The sequence below is a fragment of the Oncorhynchus gorbuscha genome, linkage group LG03, assembly GCF_021184085.1.
Source record: "Oncorhynchus gorbuscha isolate QuinsamMale2020 ecotype Even-year linkage group LG03, OgorEven_v1.0, whole genome shotgun sequence".
Taxonomy (NCBI): domain Eukaryota; kingdom Metazoa; phylum Chordata; class Actinopteri; order Salmoniformes; family Salmonidae; genus Oncorhynchus; species Oncorhynchus gorbuscha.
The window spans coordinates 62,388,986-62,411,016 of record NC_060175.1 but is presented as its reverse complement, the minus strand read 5'-3'; the positions used below and the strand labels follow the sequence as shown (position 1 = coordinate 62,411,016).

At 45.1% G+C, this 22,031-nt stretch overlaps 1 protein-coding gene across 2 annotated transcripts in view; it reads left to right on the top strand.

The window, feature by feature from the left end:
* Positions 1–22,031, top strand: part of LOC124031675 (poly(rC)-binding protein 4-like) — an 80,453-nt gene that overhangs the window by 9,601 nt on the left and 48,821 nt on the right. For both annotated transcript variants that reach the window (XM_046343216.1, XM_046343215.1), the window contains exons 2-4: positions 16,647–16,842; positions 17,190–17,213; positions 18,799–18,831. In XM_046343216.1, coding sequence (XP_046199172.1) covers positions 16,735–16,842; positions 17,190–17,213; positions 18,799–18,831 — 165 coding nt within the window. In that variant the 5' untranslated portion in view covers positions 16,647–16,734. The remainder of the gene's footprint in view (positions 1–16,646; positions 16,843–17,189; positions 17,214–18,798; positions 18,832–22,031) is intronic.

The following is a 22,031-nucleotide window of genomic DNA, read 5'->3' as shown; positions in this document are numbered from 1 at the left end:
GGGAGTGGGTTCCATGGATCGCTCCTCTGTGTCATACAGCCGAGACAATGAGTCTGCCTTAACGTTCTGGGAGCCTGGTCTGTAAGAAACAGTAAACACAAAACGTGTGAAAAACATGGCCCCCTTGCCTGGCGAGGATTCAATCTCTTCGCCTGCCGGATGTACTCCAGATTGAGGTGGTCAGTCCAGATGAGAAAAGGGTGTTTAGCCCCCTCAAGCCAATGCCTCCACACCTTCGAGGCTTCTACGACAGCTAACAGCTCTCGGTTCCCCACATCATAGTTTCGCTCCGCCGGGCTGAGCTTCTTCGAAAAGAAAGCACAGGGGCGAAGCTTCAGTGGCGTACCCGAACGCCGAGTGAGCACTGCTCCTATCCCAGCTTCGGATGCGTCCACCTCAACTATGAATGGCAAAGAGGGATCCGGATGAGCCAGCACAGGCACCGAGGTAAACAGAGTCTTCAGGTGCTCAAAAGCCCTGTTCGCCTCAGCCGACCACTGCAAGCGCACCGGGCCCCCCTTTAGCAGTGAGGCAATGGGAGCTGCCACCTGACCAAAACCCCAGATAAACCTCCGGTAGTAATTGGCAAACCCCAAAAAACGCTGCAACTCCTTTACCGTGGTTGGAGTCGGCCAATTACGCACGGCTGTAATGCGGTCGCTCTCCATCTCCACTCCTGAAGTGGAAATCCGATGCTCTAGGAAGGAGATGGATTGTTGGAAGAACAAGCATTTCTCAGCCTTGACATATAGATCATGCTCCAACAGGCAACCACGCACCCTCCGCACCAGGGACACATGCTCGGCGCGTGTAGCAGAGTATATCAGAATATCATCGATATACACAACTACACCCTGCCCGTGCAGGTCCCTGAAGATCTCATCTACAAATGATTGGAAAACTGATGGAGCATTCATCAACCCATATGGCATGACAAGGTACTCATAATGACCTGAGGTGGTGCTAAATGCCGTCTTCCACTCATCATCCTTCCGAATATGCACCAGATTGTACGCACTCCTGAGATCCAATTTTGTGAAAAAACGTGCCCCGTGCATTAACTCAATAACCGTATTGATCAGAGGTAGCGGGTAACTATATTTCACTGTGATTTTATTAAGACCTCGATAATCAATGCACGGGCGTAAACCGCCATCCTTTTTTTCACAAAAAAGAAACTCGAAGAGACGGGTGAAATGGATGGCCGAATGAACCCCTGATGCAGGGATTCAGAGACATATGTCTCCATAGCCTCAGTCTCCGCTTGCGACAGGGGATACACGTTACTCTTGGGTTATGCAGCGTCTACCAGGAGATCTATCGCACAATCCCCCCGTCGATGAGGTGGTAATTGAGTCGCCTTCTTTTTACAGAAGGCAAGAGCCAAATCGGCATATTCGGGGGGAATGCGCACGGTGGAGACCTGGTCTGGACTTTCCACCATGGTAGCACACACGGAAACCCCTAAACACCGACCTGAGCATTCTTGCGACCACCCCGTGAGAGCCCTCTGTGGCCAAGAAACAGTGGGGTTATGGCAAGCTAACCAGGGTAGGCCTAGCACCACAGAATACGCAGGAGAATCAATAAGGAAAAGACTAATCTTCTCCTTGTGACCCTCCTGCGTTATCATACACAAAGGTGCAGTTACCTCCCTGATAAACCCTGACCCTAATGGTCGACTATCTAAGGCATGAATAGGGAAAGGCATATCCACAGGAACAATAGGGATCCCTAAACTATGAGCTAGACTTTTATTAATGAAATTCCCAGCCGCACCTGAATCTACTAGCGCCTTATACTGGGAATGCATTGAAAAATCAGGAAAAGAGACCGAGACAAACATTAGTGCAGCAGAGGGCTCTGGATGAGAATGGTGCCTACTCACCTGGGGTGATGCCAGAATGCCCTGCCTGCCTTCTCTATTCCCAGAGGAACCAACCCGGCACCGACCAGCAGTGTGCCCTCTGCGACCATGAATGGTGCTCGAGCGAGAACCCCCTCCGGTCTCCCTGTGCACGATCCCTCCCAATTCCATAGGTTCGGGAGAGAGGGTGCGGGAGGATAGAACAACCAGACCCCGATCTAGACGTCCACGAGTAGCCAGCATGTTGTCCAGTTTGATGGACATGTCCACCAGCTGGTCGAAGGTGAGGGTGGTGTCTCTACAGGCCGGCTCCCGACGGACGTCCTCGCGTAGACTACAACGGTAATGGTCGATCAGGGCCCTGTCGCTCCATCCAGCGCCGGCAGCCAAGGTCCTAAACTCCAAAGCAAACTCCTGTGCACTCCTCGTCTCCTGCCTCAGATGATAGAGGAGCTCCCCCGCTGCTTTGCCTTCAGGTGGATGATCGAATACTATCCGGAATTGGCGGGTGAACTCCTCAAAATGGTCCAACGCCGCATCCTCCCTTCTACACACAGCGCTGGCCCATTCCAGCGCTTTCCCGGTGAGGCATGAGACGAGGGCGTAACTCTTCTCACGGTCAGATGGTACTGGGGAGGCCGTGGCTAGATATAAGTTCAGCTTAAGGAGGAAACCCTGGCAGCCGGCAGTATCTCCGTTGTATCCCGTGGGTAGGAATAAATGGATCTTCGATTCCGAAGAGGACAAAACGTTCAAGGGAGATTCCGGTTGTGGTGGTGGTGGCGCTGGAGAAACTCCCTGTCTCTCCCAGCGATCCATATTCTGGACTATGCGATCCATGACGGAGCTTATACAGTCAAGCTCCGTCGCTTGTTCCTGAACGCGTTCCTCCAGCTCCATGAGCATAGTGTCCTCTCCTGCTGACTTCATATTGTATGGTCAGAGATTCTGTCAGGCATATGTGTATAGGGGGCAGGGAAGTCAGGCGCAAGAGAGTCAAACGGAGTGTAAAATGGAGTCTTTTAATAATGTCCTAGTAACATGCTCCATAACACTAAACAGGAAAAGAACATAAACAAAATATGGGTACGAAGACCCGTCACGCACCTATACAACAAACAACACTACACTGACAATAAACAATCTCTGACAAAGACATGAGGGGATACAGAGGGTTAAATACACAACAGGTAATGAATGGGATTGAAAACAGGTGTGTGGGAAGACAAGACAAAACCAATGAAAAATGAAAAATGGATCAATGATGGCTAGAAGACTGGTGACGTCGAACGCCGAGCACCGCCCGAACAAGGAGAGGCAACGACTTCGGCAGAAGTCATGACAGGAACATATTCCAGTCTGTGCTAGCAAACAGTCCTGTAGCTTAGCATCTGCTTCATCTGACCACTTTTTATAGACCGAGTCACGGGTGCTTCCTGCTTTAATTTTTGCTTGTAAGCAGGAATCAGGAGGATAGAATTATGGTCAGATTTGCCCGATGGAGGTAGATGGAGAGCTTTGTATGCGTCTCTATGTGTGTAGTAAAGGTGGTCCAGAGTTTTTCCCCCTCTGGTTGCATATTTAACATGCTGATAGAAATTTGGTAAAACGGATTTAAGTTTCCCTGCTACTAGGAACGCCGCCTCTGGGTGAGCGTTTTCTTGTTTGCTTATGGGCGGAATACAGCCCATTCAATGCTGTCAGTTCCAGCCTCTGAATTTTTTGGATAGTAAACAGCTACGAAAAATACAGATGAAAACTCTCTTGGTAGGTAGTGTGGTTTACAAATTACCATGAGCTGCTCTACTTCAGGCAAGCAATAGCTCAGGACTTCCTTAGATATCGTACACCAGCTGTTATTTACAAAAATACATAGTCCGCCGCCCCTTGTCTTACTAGATGCTGCTGTTCTCTCCTGCCGGTGCAGCATATAACCAGCCAGCTGTATGTTGATAGTGTCGTCATTCAGCCATGTCTCCGTGAAGCATAAGATGTTACTGTTTTGAATGTCCTGTTGGTAGTTTAATCTTCCACATAGGTCTTCTATTTTATTGTCCAAAGATTGCACGTTTGCTAGCAGAATGGAAGGAAGTGAGTTTTTTTGTTGATCGCCTACGAATTCTCAGAATGCGGCCTGTCCTCTGGCCCCTTTTTCTCTGCCTCCTCTTCACGCAAATCACAGGGATCTGGGCCTGTTCCCGAGAAAGCAGTATATTGATCGCGTCGGCCTCGTCAGACTCATTAAAGGAAAAAAAGGATTCTGTCAGTCCATGGTGAGTAATCGCAGTCCTGATGTCCAAAAGTTATTTTTGGTCATAAGAGAAGGTAGTGGCAATACTATGTACAAAATTTGTTTAAAAAATAAGTTACAAACAACGCAAATAAACAATAAAAAAATACAATCGTTTGGGTGCACGTAAAACGTCTGTCTTCTTCTCCATCACCATCTTACATGGAGACTTTTGATATTGTGAATGTCAACCAAAAAGAATGATCAGTTTTCTCCCCTGTTTTGCTTGTTTCCACTCAACTTGGTCTCAGAGCATTATGTATTATTATGTGCATAAATCTGAGACACCCTATTTAGTATGATGTATGCTATACATGTTGTTTTGGAAATTTGTAACATATTGTATGTTTTTAAACTTCATAACACATCATACCAATTGTAATTTGTAAAATATCATACACAAATGAACATACAGTACCTTGCAAAATTATTCAGCCCCCTTGGCATTTTTCCTATTTTGTTACCTTACAACCTGTAATTAAAATGATCTTTGGGGGGGATTTGTATCATTTCATTTACACAACATGCCTACCACTTTGAAGATGCAAAATATTTTTTACTGTGAAACAAATTTCCAAAACAAAATGATTTGATATGAATTACAATTTGTTGTGGTTAACGTTAGCTTGCTGACTAACGTTAGCTCTAGCGGTTAGGGGTTAAGGTTAGGATTAAGGTTAGGATTTAGCTTAAAAGGTTAAGGTTAGGGTAAAGGTAAGCTAACATTCTAAGTAGACACAAATTAGCTAGAAGGTAGTAAATAGTTGCAAAGTTCCTAATTAGCTAAAATGCTAAAGTTGTGTGTGATGAATTTCGACCACTCAACCCTTGCGTTGTTCACATTTAATGCCCACCCATTCACCCTCCCATCGTGTTTACCTTAAGTAACCTTCTATCTTAGGTAACCATACGAAACGTAATATATCATACTAATTTGAGTGTTCTGGAGTTACGTTTACTGTGTTGCGTCTATGAGACCAGTCTGTTTCACTTGGGTCTTGTTGTGTATTGCTTGCAAATTATGAGTCCCTTTCACAGTGCGTGAGCTAGTATGGATTGAGGGCTGACAGGACAACCAGAGACAACGGGCATTTTATGTAGTAACAGAGTGGCATACTGACTTTATGGTATCAGTTGTCACCCCCACCCACTAATAATACAAATCAAGCTCACAAACACAAGTCTCGTGATAGTGTCAGAGAGGGCTGTCACTTTCTTCTTCCCATCATGATATGTTTCTACAAGTTGCCATGACACAATGCATCCCATAATATTGATTCCTTGTATAATTCTGTGAGATTTGGGTGCTGTTCAATTCCATATCCCATATGCTATGTTTGCCCCGCAACATGAACACTTGTGCTCTGACTGTATTTGCCTGAGAATGAACTCAGATTACATGTGAAATATATTTTCCTTAGAAAACCACATCAGTGGGAGCACAAAGTGAGCTAAGTCTCAGATGACCAGCCAGCAGAGTACCAGTGAAGGACAAGGCTGTTTGACTCCTTTTTGAGGCAGTAAACTGGCGTACGTTCCAGATTAATACTGGATCTGAAGCAAAGGGAAGGATAGAAGAGGGAAGCCCCACCCTGTGCAGAGGTTTGACCACTCCCATTAGAAGTAACAGAGAAGGACACTGAGAGATAAATTATTGTTATTTGTTATTGTTATGTGATTGTTATTGTTGAATGTATGGTTATTTTGACACTTGGTTATTGTTGTTAATGTTGTCCCGTTGACAATTTTGATTCTCATTTTTATATTGTAAATATCCAAAATGAGTTTTGGCAATATGTACATTGTTACGTTTGAATTGAATTGGTAAAACACTGGTCCTTCATTTCAAGCCTTCTCTCTCTCTCTCTCTCTCTCTCTCTCTCTCTCTCTCTCTCTCTCTCTCTCTCTCTCTCTCTCTCTCTCTATCCCTGTCTCTCTCTCTCTCTCTCTCTCTCTCTGTCTGTCTGTCTGTCTGTCTGTCTGTCTGTCTGTCTGTCTCTCTCTCTCTCTCTCTCTCTCTCTCTCTCTCTCTCTCTCTCTCTCTCTCTCTCTCTCTCTCTCTCTCTCTCTCTCTCTCTCTATCCCTGTCTCTCTCTCTCTCTCCCTCTCTCTCTCTCTCTGTCTCTCTCTCTGTCTCTCTCTCTCTTTATCCCTGGCTCTCTCCCTCTCTCTCTCTTTCTCTCTCTCTCTCGCTCGCTCTTTCTCTCTTCTCTCTCTCTCTCTGAGGGAAAGGGAGAAGCAGCCATAATCACGTCTTTAAGTTTAGAACTCGCCAAATTCTTTATTTCTACAGTATAGACGTATTTTTCATTTCACTTAGAGCAAAAGAATGTGTTGTGTCTTTATTGAATTCTGCCAAAGGCAACATCAAATCATCACCATCCTCACTCTGTTCCAGTCATCCCTGTCGAAATGAACCCTTCCCCTTTATCTTTGGGATTTTGATTATCCTATTTTTCCTTCAGAATTATGTTTGGAGCCTACTGCAACACAAAGACAGGCCGGGTCTCCCACATTAGGGTGTGGAGTGGATGAGTGGTCTCCCTCTAAAACAGGGAGGCGTACACTTTTCTGCTAGTTAATGTGGTGGCGAGATCTCTCTGACTCTCGAAAATAGCGGTGCCTGTAGTACATAGTTCAATACATTAATTATGAATACCTTTGTTGCTATAACAATGCTTTTTTATTTTTTATTTTTTATTAACTCACTGGTTGCGATTTTATTCAGTTTTTTTTAACACAGATATAGAGGGGCAATCAACCAAGTGAAGGAGTTCAGGTGAGTCCAATGAGCGCAGATGCACGTAATGATGGTGACAGGTGGGCGTAATGATGGGCAGCCTGGCGCCCTCGAGTGCCATGGATGGGAAACAGGAGCAGGCGTGACAGTATCCCCCCTCTTGGGGCTGCACCCGGTGTCCCACCTGGGCGAGCCTGACGGGCTGGCCGAGACATGGCTGTCAGACGAGCCGTCTGAGGCATGGAAGCCCGACGTGCCGGCGGATGCGTGGGAGCCCAACGAGCCAGAGGACACGTGGGAGCCTGCGAACCGGCTGAGGCATGACATGGGGTGGGAGCTTGCCAAGCCAACCAGCTAAGGCGTGGAAGCCTGACGAGCCAGCTGAGGCACCCCCGGTTCCTTCACCAGCAGCACCCTTACCCGACGTCACCAACAAAAACAAAAAACAAAAACTCCCTGATGCTTCAAGTTGTGGTTGTAAACGGCTTTCTTCTATCTCCTCCTCTGACGAAGAGGTGGAACAAGGATCGGACCAAAATGCAGCGTGATGATGATTCATGATATATTTTAATGAAGGAAAAACTATACATGCAGTAAGTCGCTCTGGATAAGAGCGTCTGCTAAATGACTTAAATGTAAATGTAAATGTAACTACAAAAATAATGAAATGAAATTAATGAAACCGAAACAGCCCTATCTGGTGCAAACACAAAGACAGGAACAATCACCCACGAAACACTCAAAGAATATGGCTGCCTAAATATTGTTCCCAATCAGAGACAACGAAATCACCTGCCTCTGATTAACCTCTTCAACCTATGGGGGCGCTATGTCATTATTGGATAAAAAACGTGCCCGTTTTAAGCGCAATATTTTGTCACGAAAAGATGCTCGACTATGCATATAATTGGCAGCTTTGGAAAGAAAACACTCTGACGTTTTCAAAACTGCAAAGATATTATCAGTGAGTGCCCCGGAACTGATGCTACAGGCGAAACCAAGATGAAACCTCAAACAGGAAATGAGCTGAATTTTTGAAGCTCTATTTTAATATCGTCTTCTTATATGGCTGTGAATGTGCCGTGAACGAGCTTATGCTCTCTGCCGTTCGTCCAGATGTCTGCAGCATTGTGACGTATTTGTAGGCATATCATTGGAAGATTGGCCATAAGAGACTACATTTGCCAGGTGTCCGCCCGGTGTCCTTTGTCTAAATTGGTGCGCAATTGTCAGTGGCACTCATTTTACCATGCGATACAGAGGGAGAAGCACACTTCCAGGAACGTTACATCATTGAAGAGATATGTAGAAAAACACCTTGAGGATTGATTCTAAACAACGTTTGCCATGTTTCAGTCGATATTATGGAGTTATTTTGGAAAAAGTTTGGCGTTTTTACAACTGAATTTTCTTTTTTTTGGTAGCCAAACATGACGCAGAAAACGGACCGATTTCTCCTGCACAAATAATCTTTCAGGAAAACTGAACATTTGCTATCTAACTGAGAGTCTCCTCATTTAAAACATCCGAAGTTCTTCAAAGGTAAATGATTTATTGAATATTTTTGCTGGTTTTTGTGAAAATGTTGCCTGGTGATGCTAACGCGGACTCCCGGCAGCACACCTAAACCCATAGGGGAGGGTCCGGGTGGGCGTCTGTCCACGGTGGCGGCTCCGGCTCGGGACGTGGACCCCACTCCAACCAAGTATTAGTCCCCTTGTAACGCGTCCTATGATTGGCGACCCTCGCCGCCGACCATGGCCTAGTAGTCCTCACCCAGAACCCCACTGGACTGAAGGGCAGCTCGGGACTGAGGGGCAGCTCGGGACTGAGGGGCAGCTCGGGACTGAGGGGCAGCTCGGGACTGAGGGGTAGCTCGGGACTGAGGGGTAGCTCGGCACTGAGGGGAAGCTCGGCACTGAGGGGAAGCTCGGCACTGAGGGGAAGCTCGGCACTGAGGGGAAGCTCAGCACTGAGGGGAAGCTCTACACTGAGGGGAAGCTCAGCACTGAGGGGAAGCTCAGCACTGAGGGGAAGCTCAGTACTGAGGGGAAGCTCAGCACTGAGGAGAAGCTCAGCACTGAGAGGAAGCCCAGCACTGAGAGAAAGCTCAGCACTGAAAGGAAGCTCAGGCAGGTAGTTGGCTCCGGCAGATCCTGGCTGGCTGGCGGATCTGGAAGAGTCTGGTTGACTGGCGGATCTGGAAGTGTCTGGTTGACTGGCAGATCTGGAAGAGTCTGGCTGACTGGCAGATCTGGAAGAGTCTGGCTGACTGGGAGATCTGGAAGAGTCTGACTGACTGGCAGATCTGGAACATCATGGCTGACTGGCAGATCCTGGCTGACTGGCGGATCTAGCTGCTCTGGCTGCTCCATGCAGACTGGCAGCACTGGCTGCTCCATGCAGACTGGCAGCTCTGGCTGCTCCATGCAGACTGGCAGCTCTGGCTGCTCCATGCAGACTGGCCGCTCTGGCTGCTCCATGCAGACTGGCAGCTCTGGCTGCTCCATGCAGACTGGCAGCTCTGGCTGCTCCATGCAGACTGACAGCTCTGGCTGCTCCATGCAGGCTGGCAGCTCTGGCTGCACTAAACAGGCAGGAGACTCCAGCAGCGCTGTAGAGGAGGAAGGCTCTGGCAGCGCTGAACAGGTGGGAGGCTCCGGCAGCGCAGGAGAGGAGAAAGGCTCCGACAGCGCTGAACAGGCGGGAGGCTCCGGCAGCGCAGGAGAGGAGAAAGGCTCTGGCTGCGCTGAACAGGCGGGAGACTCCGGCAGCGCTGGAGAGGAGGAAGGCTCTGATAGCGCTAGACAGGTGAGGTACACTGAAGGCCTGGTGCGTGGTGCAGGCACTGGTAGTACTGGACCGAGGACATCCTCCCATGTCCAGTCCTTCTCTCGCTGCACCTTAATGCGGCTACACTCCCCTGGTTTAGCCCAGGGTCCTCTTCCGTCGAGGATTTCCTCCCAAGTCCAGAAATTCTTGTCGAGCTGCTCCTGCTGCTGCTGTTGCCTGTTACCACACCACTTGGTCCTGTTGTGGTGGGTGATTCTGTAACGGCTTTCTTCTATCTCCTCCTCTGACGAAGAGGTGGAACAAGGATCGGACCAAAATGCAGCGTGATGATGATTCATGATATATTTTAATGAAGGAAAAACTATACATGCAGAAACTACAAAAATAATGAAATTAAATTAATGAAAACTGAAACAGCCCTATCTGGTGCAAACACAAAGACAGGAATAATCACCCACGAAACACTCAAAGAATATGGCTGCCTAAATATGGTTCCCAATCAGAGACGAAATCACCTGCCTCTGATTAAGAACCGCCTCAAGGCAACCATAGACTTTCCTAGACAACCCTACTCAACCACAATCCCAATACAAAAACACACCACAAAATAAACCCATGTCACACCCTGGCCTGACCAAATAAAGAAAGAAAACACAAAATACTAAGACCACGGCGTGACAGTGGTGTCAGCATTCTGTAAGGACCGATGCATGGAGACAAGAAGCAAGTATGGGGAGTGAACATTTAATGGATAACAGACAGGAAACAAACAATGACAGCATCTGAACAGGGGAAAACATAATGACATCAATGCTGACACGGGGAACAAACTGAGGAACAGACAGATATAGAGGGGCAATCAATCAAGTGAAGGAGTCCAGGTGAGTCCAATGAGCGCTGATGCACGTAATGATGGTGACAGGTGTGCATAATGATTGGCAGCCTGGTGCCCTCGAGTGTCAGGGAGGAGGAGCAGGCACAGGAGCAGGAGTGACGAAAACTTGAAACATAACATAATAAATAACATTAATAGACAGGAACAGCTCAAGGATAGAACCAGTGGTGTAAAGTACTTAAGCAAAAATACTTAAGTCGTTTTTGGGGGTATCTGTACTAGAGGTTGAATGATTATGATTTTTCAACGCCGATACCGATACAGATTATTGGAGGATCAGAGAAAGCAGATACTGATTAATCTGCACATTTTTATATATATATATATTTGTAATAATGACAATTACAACAATATTGAATGAACAATGAACACTTTTATTTTTACTTAATATAAACCATAAAAAATATTATATTTCGTCTCAAATAAATAATGAAACGTTCAATTTGGTTTAAATCATGCAAAAACACAGTGTTGGTAAAGAATGTAAAAGTGTAATATGTGCCATGTAAAAAAAGCTAACATTTAAGTTCCTTGCTCAGAACATGAGAACATATGAAAGCTGGTGGTTCCTTTTAACATGAGTCTTCAATATTCCCAGTTAAGAAGTTTTAGGTTGTAGCTAATTATAGAAATTATGACGCATCGACTATTTCTCTCTATACCATTTGTGTTTCATATACATTGTTCTTATAGACACTTTAGGTTTGCCAGCCTAATCTCGGGAGTTGATAGGCTTGAAGTCATAAACAGCGCTGTGCTTCAAGCATTGCTAAATTATGTCTGAGTGTTGGAGTGTGACCCTAAAATTTGAAATGGTTTATACTTTTACTTTTGATACTTAAGTACATTTGAAAATTATGCTTACTTTTTATACTTAAGTATATTTAAAACCAAATATTTTAGACTTTTACTCAAGTAGTATTTTACTGGGTAGACTTTCACTTTTATTTGAGTCAGTTTCCATTAAGGTATCTTTACTTATACTCAATTTTGACAATTGAATACTTTTTCCACCAATTCAAAAAAGGCACACGTAGCCTACATATCAATACATACACACAACCAAATAGGTCAAACAGGGGAGAAGCGTTATGCTGTGAGGTGTTGCTTTATCTTTTTTTAAAACCAGTTGTGCTGTTTATTTGATCAATATGAGATGAAACGGAGTTCAATGCAATAATGGCTCTATATAATACTGTAAGCTTTCTTGGATTTATTTTTTAATTGGGGACTGTGAAAAACTGCTGGTGACATGTCTGGTGGGGTACAGTAAGTGTGTGTGTCAGAGCTGTGTGTAAATTGACTATGCAAACAATTTGGGATTTTCAACACACTTATAAAAAGAAGAAGTGATGCTGTCAGACTCTCCGCAACTCTCAGCAAAGGGAGACTGGCATGCATAGTATTTATTTTAGCCCTCTGATTACAATGAAAAGCATAACTAGGCTTAACTAGGTCTTTCTTTGCAGCACTCGACCACATGACTGGACAATGATCAAGATAAGACTAAACTAGAGCCGGCAGGACTTGCAGTGTGGAGTGTGGTGTCAAAAATACAGAACAACTCTTTATTACAGACAGACCTCTCCCCATCTTTACAACCATTGAATCTACATGTTTTGACCATGTCAGTTTACAATCTAAGTTAACACCAAGTAATTTAGTCTTCTCAACTTGTTCAACAGCCACACCATTCATTACCACATTCAGCTGAGATCTATAACTTTGCAAATTATTTGTACCAAACACAATGCTCTTAGTTTTAGAGATGTTCAGGACCAGTTTATTACTGGCCACCCATTTCAAAACAGTGCATCTCTTTATTAAGGGTTTCAGTGACTTCATTAGCTTTGATTGCTGATGGTGGAATCATCAGCATACATGGACACACATGCTTTGTTTAATGCCAGTGGCAGGTCATTGGTAAAAATAGAAAAGAGTAGAGGGCCTAGAGAGCTGCCCTGTGATACACCACACTTGTTTGACATTAGAAAAGCTTCCATTAAAGAAAACACTCTGAGTTATGTTAGATAGCTCTTAGCCTGTTGAGTGTAGGGGGCTTGGTGACCTTCCTAAGCCAGGATTCAGACATGGCTAGGACATCAGGGTTGGTGGAGTGTGCTAAAGCAGTGAATAAAGCAAACTTAGGGAGAAGGCTTCTGATGTTAACATGCATGAACCCAAGGTTTTTACGGTTGCAGAAGTCAACAAATGAGAGCGCCTGGGGAATGGGACTGATGCTGGGGGTTGCAGGGCCTGGGTTAACCTCTACATCACCAGAGGAACAGAGGAGGAGAAGTATGAGGGTACTGCTAAAGGCTATAAGAACTGGTCATCTAGTGCTTTGGGACCAGAGAATAAAAGGAACAGATTTCTGGGGGTGGTAAGATAGGCATAGTGTACAGACAAGGATATGGTAGGGTGTGAGTATAGTGGGGGTAAACCTAGGCATTGAGTGACGATGAGCGAGGTTGCATCTCTGGAGGCACCAAATAAGCTAGGTGCGGAACTCCGTGCGTGGGGGATGGGACAAGGGGGCTATCTGAGATATATTGAGCAGGACTAGGGGCTCTGCAGTAAAATTGTGTGTCATTTAGTGATTTAGTTAGTGTAATAACCAAGTGGAAAGTAAAATGTATTTTGGGGGGAGAATGTTAGAATGTTTTTCGCGTAATGACTTTGAAACTTTTTTGTGAATATTAAGATGTACCCAGGTAATTAACCTTTCTAGGGTAGGTGGGATGGTAGCGTCCCACCTGGCCAACATCCAGTGAAATTGCAGAGCACGAAATTCAAAAATACTAAATTCAGATATTTAAAATTCTGGAAAATATATATCTGTTATACATCAAAATAAAGCTTAACTTCTTGTTAATCCAGCCACCGTGTCAGATTTCAAAAGGGCTTTATGGCAAAAGCAAACCCTGCGATTATCTGAGGACAGCGTCCCGCATACAAACACATTAAAAACATATTTCAAACAAGCAGGTGCAACACAAAAGTCAGAAATAGCGATATAAAAAATGCCTTACCTTTGATGTTCTTCTTCTGTTGGCACTCCAAACAGGACTTGTGTATCTGCCTTAGCTGCTCTCCACCCTGCCTCCGCCCTGTCCTCACCCTACAGTGCAGTCTGGTTCCTCGCTATTTCCCCTGCCCTTAGTTCTGAGTAGATTTGAGTTCTAATTTAGAACAGAGGGGCTCTGTTCATTCTGGAACGCTGGTGCTTGGGATTTTGGGAATGGGTTAGTTCAGAGGCTCACCACTGTCCCCTCACCTTGCAGACACAGAGCACATGCCCTGTTACCAGTCCAGAGAGCAGCACATAATGATCCTTCCACCCATTAACTCCTAATGCAATAAAGTGCTAACATTTCCACCGTGCCCTACAGCGTAATAGCGTGCCGTTAGTTAGCGTGCCGTTACGTAAATGTATGCGCTATGATAATTACATGTATTTCGGAGCATGATCCCGAATGCATGCAAAGGTAAACTGCGTCTCTTCTCTTTCAAAGATTAGAGAGTGAATGATTGTTTTTCTGTTTATCTGTAGAAAGCATCCTCTGGCCACAATTTTGTGTAACAACAGATAGTTGTAAAGGACGTCACAATGCTTGCTTAGCGAGTACCACTTCCTCCCGTTTCGGCCCATACCTGGCACAAACTCGGAACCTGTGCCTTGCTAGCACGTGAACACCCTGCTGAAGCGTCTTCCCAGTCGGCGCAGGGCAAAAAGCTAGCTATTCACTGGCGCAATTGGGGACACCTCAAGCTGAGGAATAAGTTTCACACATCCCTCATGAGGCATGACTATATAGTAGTAAATTAGCTGTGGTATCCCAGGAGGTCTACCCCGGGGGATGGTAATAGATGAGAGGTACGTGAGGCGATGTTGGCTCCCTCTGCTGGGAATACGGGAGCTGGACACCCAGACACGGACAGGAAAGTGCCAACCAGCCGTGGAGGCTAAATAAAAGGAGCACGGTGGCACACCGCGAGGGAGATTGGGGAGAGACCAACATCAAGCCACAGTAGAGAAGAAGGACCGAGCCAAACCTAAGTGATTTTGTTTGTTATGTTTATTTTCTGTCTTAGTAAAGTTGTTTTTGCGGACTTAAACCTCCCTGTCTCTGTGTTATCTTGGGACGCTCAATCCCAACACCCGACAGTATAATTGTATCAAGTAAAGCCTGTATAATTTTATCAAGTCAATCAATCAAATGTATTTATAAAGCCCTTTTCACATCAGCAGTTATCACAAAGTGCTTATACAGAAACTGTAACAGTTGTTGTTGGTGGAAGAAGTAGACCAAAATACAGCGTAGTAAGAGTTCATGTTGTAAATTTAATCAAAACTGAACACAAAACAAAATAGCAACGAGGAATAACGAGAACGAAACAGTTCTGTCAGGTGATACACACAAAACAGAAAACAACTACCCACAGCTCAAGGGCGAGACCAGACTACCTAAGTATGGTTCTCAATCAGAGACAACGATTGACAGCTGTCTCTGATTGGGAACCATACCAGGCCAAACACATAGAAATACAAACATATAACAAAACATAGAATGCCCACCCCAACTCACGCCCTGACCAACCTAAACTAGAGACATAAAAAAAGGAACTAAGGTTAGGGCATGACAGAAACCCAGCCTAAACCCCCAAAGTCAATCTGTCTCTTTAAAGCAGAAGTTGTTTCTAGATCTTATCACCGCCACTCTACTTTGCTCTCTGGCCGATTCTGACAGACAAGCATTGCTATGCTGTGGTCATGAACAGGACACCACAGGCTTAGGCAAGCAGTAGCCAAGCTACCATATGATAGTCAGAGAGGGATGGCATGTTAGGTTTAAGCCTCTGCATGCATAGAGTACATAAATAAACAGATAGCTAGTTGAGTGAAGACAATAAACCTGCCTAGAATGGATGTCTCAGGAATAGCACCTCATCAAAAAGCAGATGCCATTTCATTTAACATGACCTTCACACATATGACATACCCCAATGTGCCTGCACAAAAACAACATGAACACATTTACATCCACATGCCGCCCTAACACAGTTCGACCTATTTATAAAGGGATATGAAGAGGCTGGCTGATAAATAAGGAGGCACCTGCTGGAAGTCGGAGGAAGCGATCATGTTTCTCAGTGATGGCTCCAACACTAGGACAGCAGCATACTGGGGTATTGTAGGCTAGGTGGAATGCACTTGGCAGACAGTCAGCTGCGGTCCTATTAAAACAAGTGGCCTTGACCAGACAGGGAGGATGGGATACGTGAGTCACTCTAGAGGGGACAAGTGCAGAACATAATCCACATGTAGGATTAAGACTCCATTGTCGGCTGGACTGCTCTGAGTATCTCAGAGAGCATCGTGCAAATTAGACGTATCATTATTAGTGTTAGTGTAGAGGGCTGGGACTAATGTGTGTGTCTGTGAGTTATTATGTGGACTGCAGTGCATATAATGTGACAGTTGGGGTCGATTCCAATTCATTTCAGGAAATGAATGCAATTTAATACATCACTTGAAAATACCCATGGTAAAAACATTGGCAATTTTCCATTTACAGTTGTATTTTTTTACTACTTCCTGACTTGGCTGGGGCTGGAATGGCATTGAGTGAATGACTCTGGAGAATAACTCGATAAAAAGTGATTTATCAAAATCACCAGCATGTGATTTCACAGTTCTTCATTTGTTCTTTGGGACTTTACACTTAGTTTGCTACTGGTGTGGCAGCCAGCTATGTATATTATAACCAACCCTGTACTTCCCTAACCCTGTACTTGAATTTAGATTATTTTTCAAGCATCCTGTATTATGAGATTGAGATGTGACGGTGGCTCTGCCTTGGGAAGGCCTTGCCATGCAAACCGGATATTTTCTCCATTGACTTCCTAATGGAAAGTGACATTCTAATTCATATCACATCATTACAATGTTGAGGTAAAACAACACAACAAATCAGTAAGGGTGTTTGTATTGATATCTAGTTGTATTGATACCAAACAGGTATCAAATCTGACATATTGCATTTTCTTTACTTTGTAGGACTGGGGAGGGACAGAGAAGAGAGAGAAAGAGGAAGAGGGAGCAGCAGCCTTCGTCTGACAGCGTGACCATTGGATGAGCCTCGTTCATGCGTCTCCCTGTGTGCAACTCCCACATTACTATGAACTGTGAGCAGGACTTTGGAGACGGGGGCCTGGGTGTGACCCTCACACTCCGACTGCTCATGCACGGCAAGGTACGTATGAGGTGACGGTTTAAGTGAATGGAACTATCTGAGAATATATAAGAATAGTTGTTGGAAGAACTGTAGCCATACAGGAATTATCTGTAAGAGATTAGTTAAAGTTTTAGGATGTAATTACAGTATGTAATATGATTTTCCTATTGACTCGTGTCCCTGCTCTGCTTAGTCTGTAGAATTTAAATAATACAAATGAGAGATTTGTTTAAGATATTTATGTTGATTTAGCACATAAAGAGGTCGATATGGTATGTTTAAAGGAGTCTGTGTTTAAATATTTCAATAAATCTTGTATATCTTTAATTTATGAATTTTGTATTTTTTTCTTCTGGGCTTTTCAGGAGGTTGGCAGTATCATTGGCAAGGTGAGAAGGCTTATCTTTTTCTTCAATCGTTTATGTTATTTATAACTATTTTCTGAAGAGATACAGTATTCAGAAGGGCTTTTTGATCCTTGAGATATGCTGTTATCACAAAGGGATTACTATTTTCAGATCAATGAAGACTATTTCTAGAGTTGTATTAATATTATACTATAAATTGCACTATGGGAATTATCCTGTATTAAAAATAGACACTTGAAACCATGCCATTTTGTAAGTATTCATAAGCCAATCTATGTGGATTGATTTTCCCAATCAGTCAATATCTTTCCATTCTATTGTAGAAGCAAAACAAACATAAGGCCTCCTGACACACTTTGCTAACTGTATTTCCCAGTTGCAAATGTAATTGCTTTAAACCAACCCACTTAAAACCTTCTCCATTCCCTAATGCAGTATGGTAATCCATCAAACAGAAACATTAGTGCATTGACTGCAAACCTCCGGTTGAAACGGAGCTCCAAAAGGCATATTACTGTCAGACCCTTGTGATCAGTTCAGTGTCTTCTAGGAGGGCGTGTAGGGTGCTCTCTACCCCTTCGCTGGCTCCCACTAGCCCTGCAGCCTTGAAATAGAGCACAGGCTAAGAGAAAGAGAAAGCCGGAGGAGAGGGGTAAAGAAATATGGGGGAAGAGAGAGTGAAGGAACGAGGGGGAAACCGACACAGAGGGGATGAGAGATTGAGAAAAAGAGGGGTTGAGAAAGAGAGAGGGAGAGAGAAAAGAGAGAGAAAAAAAGGGGATAAATAGATATGGAGAAGAAGTGGGAAGGTGAGAAATGCTGTGTGTGGCGGTAACCAGGCTCTCCATCCACGTGTGTTAATAACTCCATTCTCCCTCCTCATCTCTATCTCTCGGCTAGGCTTCAGCCCAACATCCTCTACAGTATCCCAAATGACACACCAGCATTCTATTTAGTATGAAATAACAGTGTGGCTGAGTACACAAAATAGTATGGGTGCGTTTGTATTAGAAAACATCCGGTTGTCAATGTCATGGGTGTAGTTGGTAGAATCGTTTAGAAGCAGGAAGAGAGAATGATGGGCTGAGGCCAATATAAAAGTGACAGATGGAGTGGCAATCTAAAGCTGGCAGAGGTGGCATGACAGAGGTGTGACTTCATTTTACTCCTGAGCCTGGGTGGAGTGACTGACTGGCTGGCTGGCTAGCTGACCGCTGGCCACACAGAAAGGATCTCACAAGGACAGGACAGACGTTAGTCGATAATAGAAGAGTAGATATAGATGTGAACAAAAAGGGGCAGTTTTTACTGTATTTACTATATTTTTATACATTTAGGATGTGATGAGAATACTGTATGTCAGTGGCTTTGTGCTAAACGTCTCAGACTGAAAAAGGACTCTACTTTTCTTTTCCATGACAGCTTAGGTTACTTTTCAATGGAGGGGAAATAGAGTCAACATGAAGAAAGGTATCAGTTTAATAGGGATTGGAAGTGCAGGCAGATTTCCAGCTGCAAATTGAGGACACACTGAGAGGCCAGTACTTTTTAATAAACAAACCACACACCTCACTTCAACGCTGTCTTTCATCTTCCTCTTTCCCAGAAAGGAGAGACGGTGAAAAGAATACGGGAGGAGGTATGTTACCAGCTTCCTATCTATCAACACTGTCCATCATATGTGTACGAGTGCTCGACATTACCATAATGCATCCAGTGTAAAGCCTGTCATTGATTGATTAAATAAATGTATATCATCTAGCTCCAAAGCTATCAATATCACATCTGGTATCTGCGTCAATATCCTTTATTTATCTGAAATCTTTATGTTCCAGTTATTGTGTAGTACAGACGTTTACCATCACAAAAAAAAGGTTATCGTTCAAGGCAAAACATAATCAAACGGGAGATAGTGTCTAATATTGTTTGCGATGCGTGGTGTAGAGTTCCATTAATATTAAACCCAAAAACCCTCTGTGGATGTTTGAGAAGGTTGACTGGCGATACAGAACAGCTTCATAGACTGACCTGCCCATTGGCCACTCTTCTCTTTCAATAAATCTCTCCCTTTGTCACACTCTCTCCTTCCATATCTTCTTCCCCATTTTTGTGGTGGCAGGTGGCCGAATGGTTAGAGCGTTGGGCCAGTAACCGAAAGGTTGCCCGATCATATCCCAGAGCTGCCAAGGAACAAATCTGTCATTCTGCCCCTGAACAAGGCACTTAACCCACTGTTCCCCAGTAGGCTGTCATTGTAAATAATAATTTGTTCTTAACTGACTTGCCTAGTTAAAAAAAAAATCAAAAATCTGCCTCAATGTCAAGCTTTCTTTCTCCCTGTCTCTTTTTTATTCTAAGTCTCTCTTTCCCTCTCTCCAGTTTAAAAAAAATCTCTGCCTACCCCTCTCTCTCCCTTTATGTCTCTCTCTTATTTCTCCCTCATAAACCTCAAGGGTGCAGTTGATCCGATGGCACTTGATTAATTCTGTACAAAAAGTAATTAGATTGCCATTGTGTTGGTTCAAATTACTCTGACTCCTGATGCAAAGCTATTATATTTTACTTTATGAAGCAGAGTGATAAACATAGGCAGTTAGACTGAGGGAGCATGTAGCCCTATACAGCCACTGGATTTGTCTGCCAGTGAATCAGTCATCCATGCTAGTCATCCGTCCACCCAGTCCGTCAGTCAGACAAACAGGCCTTTAATTAGTTCCCCCTATGTGAGGCTCTTTGGCTTCCTCCCCAGGCCCTCTCTGTCTCCACATTGTCAGAATGACTCAGTGGGATAACTGTAATAAACATCATAGAGGTTAAAGTACCGTCATACCTCTACTACACGCGTGTCCACTCTCCATTCCCCAGGGCTCTGGAGATAAATTAACTGACATTGGATGGAGGGATCAGAGTACCAGCCTGGGGTTAAATTACAGTGAGTTCAATTCCCTGTATGATGATCCTGCTATTTATTGTTAGTTATCTGTAGGACAGGGTGTATTTACTGGTCTGGAGTTTGCTAAATTTGACCTTTTATTTTTGTCCTTCATCCATATGACTCTTTTCCCCTTACCCATATCTGTCACGGTTCATGAATCCACTGCCTCCCTCTCTCTTTCTCTTTCTCTCTCTCTCTCTCTCTCTCTCTCTCTCTCTCTCTCTCTCTCTCTCTCTCTCTCTCTCTCTCTCTCTCTCTCTCTCTCTCTCTCTCTCTCCCGTGTTTGTGTGGGCGTGGTTCCCAATCTCGGCCTGATTGTCTGCGCCAGCTGGAACCACTTATCTTCCCTTTATATGTTCTGTAACCAGTGTTTCTTGTTGTCAGATCGTTGTTACTTACCTGAGGTTGTGTTGTTACTTCCCTGAGGTTGTGTCGTTACTTCCCTGAGGTTGTGTCGTGTGTCCGTGCTCATCTCTCGCCGCCCTTGTGTGGATTATCTGCTGTGCTCCTTCCTACCCATCCGGACACACTCCCCTGGATTTCTCAGCACGCTATCACCGGAAGATGCGCCCTAGTCCCTGGGTCGGATTCCGTCTGAGTACAGTCTGTCTGTCCTGTTGCTGCTGTAAATTGTATTCATTAAACCATCGTTGCTTGCATCTTGCATCCGCCTCTGTATTGTCACAGAACGATCTGACCAGACCATGGATGCAGCGAGTTCAACGAGTCTGACTGAATTCATTTCCCGCAGTATCACGAGAATGGATCAACAAGAGGAGAACATCTCCAGCACAGGTCGGGCAGTACAAGCCATTGCGACGCAGGTATCCCAGCTGACCCAACAATTACAACATCTGAGGGGTTCCGCTGCGCCACCTACACCGGCAGTTCAACCCGCCCCGCCAGAGCCGGATTCCCAGCTAGAGCCACGGCTACCGACACCAGAGGGTTATTCAGGTGATCCTGACTATTGCAGAGCTTTTCTTACGAGATGTTCCATGCATTTCTCGTTGCAGCCACGGACCTTCAATCGTGAACAGTCTAAGGTAGCATTCGTACTCACACTGCTATCAGGCAAAGCGGCTCTTTGGGGAACGGCGGTGTGGGCGAAAGAGGACCCATACTGCACCTCTTTCCAGACACTCTCCGAGGAGATGAGAAGGGTCTTCGATCGGGCCGTGGCGGGTAGGGAGGCGGCCAGACTACTCGCTGACCTTCGCCAAGGAGACCGTTCCGTATCGGAATACTCCATCCAATTCCGCACTCTGGCCGCAGAGTGTCAGTGGAACGAGGAGGCGCAGTGGGACATGTTCCTGCATGGGCTGGAGGACCGTATCCAGAAGGAGATTTATGTTCTGGACCTTCCCAGGAGTTTAAATGAACTAGTGGAACTAGCCTTGAGGGTCGACGCTCGTCTGAGTCGTATTGGCCGCCGAGCATGCCCTAACAGACCGTATAACGACACGGAGGGCTGGCATGCAAGCGGCGGGAACACGGCCAGTTCAGCCTCCGCTCACGAACCAATGCAGCTGGGGAGAGCTCGCCTCTCCTGGGAAGAGAGGGAGAGGCGGAGATCCCAAGGACTCTGTCTCTACTGTGGTAGATCGGGCCACTTTATCCACTCCTGCCCGGTAAAAGATCAGGCCCGGTAGTAAGCATGAGGCTACTATCGGGTGGTGTCACCACAGAGAAGACCTCATCATCTACTCTCCTCCCGGTAAGACTAAGATGGGCCACCCACACGCACGACACCCAAGCCTTACTCAGGAGCAGAGGGTAATTTCATGGACATCATGCTCGCTCACAAACTCCAGATTCCTATCAACTCACTCACGCACAAGATATCCGTCAACGCTCTCAATGGTCAAGAACTCCCCAACATTTCTCACACCACTGAACCTATC